The following is an 8,173-nucleotide window of genomic DNA, read 5'->3' as shown; positions in this document are numbered from 1 at the left end:
TGGTGGTGCTGTGGGCGAGCTCGGCTTCTTCCACACTCACTTGCAAACCCACACGACACTGCTTGCTAGCGGGTGGCAAAAAGTCCACTTCCCCGACAACTTGCCACCCTACGAATTTCATGGAGGTGGAATATGGTCATGGAACATTTTTTTTTGCGACGCGACCCTCGGAGGGGTGGGGGGTTTGCTTCAATATTTGTCCAGGTGAAAATCATTTCTCCCTCGTGGCAGGCGTTATGCATGGCTAGCCACTGACGTCATCAATATGTTAGTCATTAAACACTCTCCAGCCCAATAAAGGAAACGCTGGAAAATTTTGCAGAGCGATATAAGAGCTGCATCACTGAAATCAGCTTTTGTACGTCCGAATGTAAAAACATGATTCTGATTCTTTGTGTGAACGATCCCCGTGAGGACATGCCGAAATCACATGGATAGTAGTTGGTTGCAGTTTCGTTGCTTTACAATAAATAAATGTATTTTATGGAGATGTAACGATTAATCGACACCTTATCAATTGCACTGGTCACACATTTTGGTGCCAAGAAAGTTTCAACTCTTTTAGGGTGCTTTGATGTCAACTGTTTTATTCTAAAAAGTGCCCCATAATATGCGCAACAATGCAACGCTACAACTTTTAGTGAGGCTGTGTTTGTCTTTTCAAACATGTCCATACAATATTTGTTCATTTTTCGTGCAATATCATGAACGACGGCAATTGTTATCGCATTGAGCATGTTTCGTGAAAAAGAAATCATGCAAATGTGTTTAAAAACGGCAATATTAGCAGTGAACAAATTTTCATCCAAATTTCCCAGAAAAAATAATCTACAGATTAATATCATAAAAATAATCATTAATTGCCACTTTAACCATCGGTAGAGTTTGACAGCACTGTATAGCCAAAATAATGTGCACTTTTTTTCAGTTTTGACTGGGCGTTAAGGCAAAGGGAAATGTGTGATAATAAACAGAACAGGAAATGCAATTTACTGCAACATGGGAAATGGTTCCGGCCGCTCAAAACAATGGCAATTCATTAAATATCAATTACACATGCAAATGAGGTTCTCAAAGCAGTTGCTAACATAAATAACATGTAGGTGAAAGCATAATGGCCGTTGACTTGCATGACAATGAGAGCTTGCCAACTGCCCATTACTCTACCCAAGGCGGCATCAAAGGGTGAGAAGTTTTACTTCTAAATTTACTATTCAGCTATTACCGTCTCTTTATTCTAAGTGCCTACCCAATGTGGCATCCGAGTCAAGATTTTATGTTTCCACCTCCCTCGGCGATTTACATTATGCTTATTAAAGGTATTGAATCATGTTCTCATCATCATCTTTAGTTTGGAAGATTACATCACCCAATTTAAAATAGAAAGTCATATTTGAACAGCCATATAGCTACGTTACCTACCATGCTTGTATAATGTAGGCCTACAAATGTTTTTTTTATTTGTTCGTTTGGTTTTTTTTGCCATGCACATTGTGATGTGAGCGCCGCAAGGTAGCAGTGAATTCAATTCATATCACTTGACAAGAAGCAGCTTATGAGCAGAGGCATTCTATTGTTTATTGCCACTCCCAGAGGTTTACCGTCAAACTTAACATCAAACTAAGAGATTACATGTTGTGCATTCAAAATAACCAAATAACTTTGCTTTGAGAATGCTTCAGCTAGCTTACAGCTAACACATAAAGGAAAACAGCATTTATGGAGTAACGGTTAGCATTGATGTTTGTCGTGCTATTACCCTTCAAACGAATGATATTTGAACACAAACTGTGCAGCAACACATGTAGACACACAATATCACATGGTAAAGAATTTCTTAAATGCCAGGGCTACAGTTAAATGTTTTATTATGTCAACATCATACATGACGTGTGTTAGACTTGTAAATTCCACCGTATACAGTGATCACATCCCGAGGTCTAAAAACTACCCGCTAAATGAGACATCACTTCTACGACTCACAAAAGTCTTTGTGTAACCGCTGCTGCTGTGATGGCTTAAACGTAGAACTAAAATGGTGTGTAATGTATGCAAAAAGATGTGCTGATGACAATCAAGAAGGGTGCTAATTAGGCGCATCAATATAAACCTCTGTAATCTGTTTCTGTTCAGTGAGCTGCGAGGAGACAAAATAGCCCATCTGATAATGCCAAAGTGGTCGAATTTACATCACGCAGGAGACAATGCACCGGAAAAGCACAACAGAAGAGAATCATCGTATCACTCGCAAGCCAACGAAACATCTCATCAGTTTCCACTATGAAAATGATGACAGCACAGATTGAAAAACTTGTGTCCTTGTGTGTCTTTTTTTTTTTTTTTTGCAAACTGGGCAATTCTGCTGCAGTTTATCACTCAGTTGAGAGAGACAGCCTTCCAAGACGAATGGCTGCTTGGATGCGTGCGTAGGAAAGGCCGATGCAGCAGGCCCAGATGTACTATGAGGAGATGATGGGTGTGCATAAGGTAGTAGCGACCAAACTGGCGCCGCTTTATGCTGACTCTCCACACATCAGTCCACAGCAATCTGGGGCTAATCAATCTCAAGTTGGAGACAGCAAGTACATAAGCAAGAGTAAACACTAATAGCAGTAGTAACATCGCTCCTGATGTGGTACAACTGGAAACATGACCACGGTCTGCTGTCACAGAATTTATTTTTGTCTCTACAGCATTTTTTTATACTATTAAAATCTGAGAGGTGTATGTTCAATTTTGTCATTGAAGTGAAAAGAGTTTTGTAATTCTAAGTGTCTATGTGCCACTGGTGGCTTTGCTCTAGGTAAGCAGAGCTGCAAGTATTGATTGGATTGTGATTGTGATAAAGAGCACTGAATTATTTGACCGTAGTGGGTTACTTTAGGATGAGAGTTAAGCGTCATGGGTTTCTTAAATAAGCATTTTGTGACAAATGTATTTTTTTTTACTCAGTTTAATTATGTATCTTTGCAAGCGGGGCAGTAAAAATCAGCGACTACTATGCGTGCTGACTCACTTTGAATGTGGCTGTGCTCAGAATCCCATTCAAACTCATGTTAAAACGGACGCTCGCACACACCAGCCGACATTTAAAGTGCCTCTTTATGAACCCCGAATAAAGTTCAGTCGTGCTAATCTGCTTTTCCTGACATTTTTTTTGCTTTCTAGTAGAAGCTCGAAAGTTTTCTGTGCTAACACAGACTGCCAATTCATAACCCCCCCCCCCCACCTTGACTTTGGCTTCAGTTCCAGCTAAAGGGAAGAACAAATACAAAGCAGGGTCATGCTACCACCATGGACAAAAATTTCACCTTCCCTTCAGAATATAACAAACTCGCCCAATAGCAATTATGTGCCAAATATGTGAGGGTGTGCACACTTGTGCATCCACATTTTTCCAAGTCAGTTATAGGTCACATTAACACAGGGGGAAAAAGTTTTGAAATCATTTACTTTGGTCTCATTTTTACAGCACAAAAAAAGGTACATTATTTGAACAGGGGTGTGTTGGGACTTTTTCCAAGACAAAATTATAATGGAACCGATTTCGCATACCTGCATTGTTACCTCTGGCAAAATGTTTGCACACAGTAACACCCACAATCTTGTAAAATAAACGCTCGACTCCATAACAAAGCTTGCTTGCTTTCAATGTGAGTCTACAAACAACAAGGTGAGCCATGTCTCACCTTTTATCAAATAGTTCCAAAAGCAAACACTTAACTCCTAAACGGGCCATTGAGGTTTGGCTCGAGTGTTTTGTCCCTCACACTTTTGAGTGACAAGCCGTAAGGATTACCATCTAATGCTAAAGTAATTGCATTTGACTGCCCGGAGAAAAGCTTCCTTGCAAAGTGAAGAGACGACAGTGGCTTTGTGGACCTTGCACTTTTTTAATTGTTGTCGATTCATTTAAAGGATCATTTCTGTGAAACTTTCTATTCATTTGGATGCTTAAGGTGCCCTCCTCTCACCCCACAAGCATCGAGCCTCATTTTCATCTAAATAAGAATCGATCTCTCCTGCTGTGCGCCATCCTCCCTCGCTCACAACTCTCACGGTCACAACCCTGCTCGTCTTTTTTTTTTCCTCCTCGCCTGTCCCTCTTCTCCCGTCAGCCCCCATGAACACCATCCCACTGAAAATGTCACCCCCGCTCTAGTCAAGATCACAACCACCAGCGCACGCACACGACAGAGGAGTAAAAGAGACATTCCCTCTTCTTCGCGCTGCACCCCCTACAAATTACAAATTACGCAGGAACATTAATTAGTGAATAGTTCCAGGAGATCGGAGTGATAGCAAACAAAGCTTCTGACTGACTGGTACAATGTCAAAAGCTTCGTTCTGCCTCAGCGACCCAGCCAAATGCAAGAGAATGGGTGTGAGTCACTGTGGGGGGAGGGGCTTTCTCTTGAATGGTCAGGGGACACTGATGAAGTGAAATAGATGCAGCACCAAAAGATAAAGGAGAGTCGAACGGGCCCGAAGAAGAGCCCGGGAGAGAAATAAAAATATAAGACAGGCTGAGGAAGCATGGTACTTCTTAGTATACGTGCTGTATTCGTTTTAAAAATTACACCATCGACTGTATGCTCGGTGTCAACCCTTATGTTTGCAAGTATGAAAAAACAAAACAAAACAAAAACATCTCTGAACATGAAACTATTCTTAACACAAAATCATACCTGAATATTTGTGGGCTCCGGATCATAAAACCCGAAAACATATTTTTTCTTTTAACCAGTATGTGTGTGTGCTTTCATGAGAGTCATGTCTTTGAGGCTTCTTTTTCTTTTTTGGAAGAGGTGAGAAGGCATTTTGTAAAGACAGAACAGAGGCCCCAAGCTTGAAACTAATGTTTGCAGGACAGCCACTGCCACCGGCTGGACGCTTGCATGAATTGCATCAATTATCAACATGAGACTTTTTACATGAACAAGCGTAGGGTTTTTTTCCGCATTACATAGCAAAATAAAACACGCGAATCAAAAACACTTTTTTTTTATACACGTACATGGTCTATTTAATGTGACTGTGTGCTTCGGGATGTAAACGGAGCACTGATAAGGTCCTGAATGACATTGGGAGAAAGATGCTGAAATCCTGCTTGAGCCGCTGGGAGGAAAACAAAAAACAAACAAAAAAAAAGAATCCATATGTTTAGTTACGATGACCCCCAAAAATGTATAATACCAAGAAATGCTGAATAATAATTACCTAAACGGCCACTGGTCTCTTTCACCACCAACTGTGACAACTCCTTGACGGACTGAAGCTCTTGTGCGAGTTGACACTGAGCATCCGTCTGTGCATTAAAAAACAAAATCGACAATGACACGATAAAAGACTAAATTAATGAACATGTATGGACAGTAGAATAGGCTGGAAATGTGTGTGGGAGGGGGGTGGATCACAGTGTATGTACCACAAGTGTTGCCGTAGTTTGCAGCGTGGACTGTAGCCTATGGAGGAGGTCACGGTAGTCAGGTTTGCTCCGAATTAACTGGTACTGTGAGGACTGGGCCACACACGTGTGGTCTAAAGCGATGGCTTCCTTTTGGCCCTGAGCCAGTTTCCTGTGACAAGAAGGACAACAAACCACCAGTATAAAATGAAAAAGGGGATTGTTGCTCAATATTTCACACGCTCACCTTTCTAATTCTTCTGCCTTACTCTGGTGTTTGAGAGCGAGTGCTTCCCATGACTGACTTTCAGCTTCAATCCTAAAACAACAACAAGTCATTATTTTAATTTCTTTTAAGTGTGGTGAATTCATTGCCGTTAGTCTTGTCAAAGACTATCAAACCTGTTAATGGTATTTTCAATCACCATAGCTGTCCGTGCTCCATGCTCACCAATCCTGAAAGCAAATTGTGTGAGAACAATTTTTTAAAATAAAAACATGCAGGGAATAACCCGATTTACCTTTGGTTCTGTTCTTCACTGCTCATGCTCTTGGTCACAGATTTGCACTTTTTCTTCAACTTCTCCACTAAAGGAAGAAAACAAAAAGGTTTGGAAATTAATTCCAAAAGCCTCAGGTAAAAAGTGGAGAATCCGCTATTTTGTTCACCTTGTTTCTGAAAAGACTCCGGGGAGGAATTTGGCACTGACTGGAGCGAATTGTGAAGTCTATCTGTGGCCAGCTGTAGACAAGAGATATATTTTTAAAATAGAGGGTGTTCCAGAAAATTCTACATCCTTTAGAAATTGATTAGTATGTGTGGAAATATGATCACTGCAAAGCTTCAAGGACAGAGATTTTGCTTTGACTGCATCTTAGAATTGAATTATTTGATTCAGTGTTTCAGTCCTATTTCAAATTAAGTCACTTTGTTTGGGAACACTATATTGCATTTTCATTCTGGCTGTGACCTTACCTTCATTGCAGCCTTCATCAATATACTCAACCTCTCTTGTTGTGATAAGGACATGCTGATGGGCTTGCACAAAGCTATATTTAGAAGAAAAAAAATTACTGTACTACATATTCACATGGTCATTTTGATGAGTAATGCGTTCAACCCACTTTGATACGGATTGGAAAGTGCGGACAGGGAGCGCCTTGTCAAGGTGGCTCTTCTCCATGATTTTCTCCGTGCAGTGGACCTTGCAGGCGGAGAGGATTTAGGTTCCTCTGTGCTTCCAGATGCTATTTCCGCCATGTCTGTGTCCGGATGTTCTTCTCCAGCACTGAGCTTCTGTGTGCCGGGTAACAGGATTTCAACGCGGGGTGATTTTTGTGAAGGGATGCCCTCTGGAGCAACAGGGGACGAACAGCGCTTGGGTGACTGCTTGACCTGAATTCAGAAAATACTGTTTATTGGCCTGTTATCTAAAGCAGTGATTCACATCAAACTCCTTTGAACATCAGTGCAGATCGCAAACGCCACCCCAAATTACATTTAAAAATCCTAACGTAATAAACACCACTTGTGAAGTCAGCACAATTCCGAAAGTTGAAAATGTTCTAGTTACATTTGCCAGTATTCTTCATTGATCTTGCACGTTCCTAGCAAGAAAATACCAATGACAATATAATTGAAATCTTTTGTTTGCATTTTGTGCAATTGGGAGATTTAATATTACTATATTCAATATGGAACAAGTTCATCCTCGGTTTATCAGGGGCTATGAAGGTGCTGCGAACACGTAACGTGCGCTCGCACCTACTTTTGACCAATTCATTTTCTTTATTGCTTTTTAACAACTAAATGGGAAAAGGCGAACAATCATAATGCTAAGTTACGAACCACTGAGCTTCAGTAACTGACGTAAATGTCAAATCGATTAAACATACGTACCTCGCTCGTGCCTTCCGCAGCGGCGACAGGCTCGCAACTGCAAAACATTTTAATGAGTGCACATTATATGAAATACTTGAACCCTCACGACAAGCGTCATCTTTAGAAACAGTTAAATTGACATTGGCCGACATTTTAATTTGTCGTGCAAGTTAGCACGCCCAACCCCTTTAGCACCGACACAGGCTACTTAAATTAAAGTGACTCTCAGACAAGGTTAAAAAGGCTTTGATAATGCCTGGATTTCACTTGACTACAACAGAACGTTTCATAACTGGAATCAAAAGCAAACAAACCAGTGTTGATCAGCGGACGAGGATTCTTCCGCCATTTTTTCTTTCAAACTCCTGACATCGCGCGCCTAACTAGCCCCGCCTTTTTTATTCACCGTTGCACTATGGGAGCAGTAGTTTTAATGACGAACTCGCTCAACACATTCGGTTTTACTTCAGAAAAAAGATAATAGAAAACACAATCTCCCAAAGTAAATAACATTGTTTACAATATTTGTACTGTAATTCAACAATTATATGAAGTGTCACAGTGAAGATTTTCAGCCAGTTCAATTTGCCCTGTACAGTACCGACATTACTCATTACCAGTCTTAGCCTGTCAATACCCACAGAAATTGACACTCACCTTGACATATTTATGTACCATCTCATGCCTTACAGACCGTGTATACAATTCTGTTTAATGCACTACAAATATAATCTTTCAATTATTTTCACAGAGAAGCAAAAGGTGTACTGTAAATAAACAAATATGTCCATTAAATGTTCTTATTGGCTCAGTTTTATGAAAAATGACCACATTATATTGTACTTGCAGTCCTCATATTGGTTTCATTGGACATTAAAAAAAAG

At 40.5% G+C, this 8,173-nt stretch overlaps 1 protein-coding gene and 1 long non-coding RNA gene across 2 annotated transcripts; one reads left to right on the top strand and one right to left on the bottom strand.

Moving 5' to 3' along the window:
- The first annotated feature begins 53 nt into the window (after positions 1–53).
- Positions 54–2,765, top strand: LOC127589331 (uncharacterized). The gene is made up of 2 exons (XR_007959359.1): positions 54–204; positions 2,134–2,765. It is a non-coding gene; the product is annotated as an uncharacterized LOC127589331 (long non-coding RNA).
- A 668-nt stretch (positions 2,766–3,433) lies between these two features.
- On the bottom strand, positions 3,434–7,698 carry LOC127589318 (uncharacterized). Its single transcript, XM_052048428.1, has 11 exons — positions 7,604–7,698; positions 7,308–7,344; positions 6,533–6,803; positions 6,384–6,457; positions 6,077–6,149; positions 5,929–5,995; positions 5,810–5,863; positions 5,655–5,726; positions 5,429–5,579; positions 5,221–5,308; positions 3,434–5,118 (listed from the first exon to the last, which is right to left on the bottom strand). Exons 1-11 carry the CDS (start codon positions 7,636–7,638, stop codon positions 5,027–5,029), a joined length of 1,014 nt encoding a protein of 337 aa, XP_051904388.1. The 5' UTR covers positions 7,639–7,698; the 3' UTR covers positions 3,434–5,026.
- Between the last annotated feature and the right edge of the window lie 475 nt (positions 7,699–8,173).

This window comes from Hippocampus zosterae, chromosome 17, assembly GCF_025434085.1.
Source record: "Hippocampus zosterae strain Florida chromosome 17, ASM2543408v3, whole genome shotgun sequence".
In the NCBI taxonomy this organism is placed as follows: Eukaryota; Metazoa; Chordata; class Actinopteri; order Syngnathiformes; family Syngnathidae; genus Hippocampus; species Hippocampus zosterae.
Note: the sequence above shows the minus strand (reverse complement) of the source record. Positions and strands in the feature narration are given on the sequence as shown.

Bases quoted from the DNA above. Each gene is read 5' to 3' on its own strand.
- LOC127589318 (XM_052048428.1), bottom strand. From the start codon at position 7,638: ATGGCGGAAGAATCCTCGTCCGCTGATCAACACTG. The intron at 7,345-7,603 runs GTTTGTTTGCTT...AATGTTTTGCAG, and splicing joins TCGTCCGCTGATCAACACTG to TTGCGAGCCTGTCGCCGCTG. The intron at 5,580-5,654 runs GTGAGCGTGTGA...TTCTTGTCACAG, and splicing joins AAGGCAGAAGAATTAGAAAG to GAAACTGGCTCAGGGCCAAA.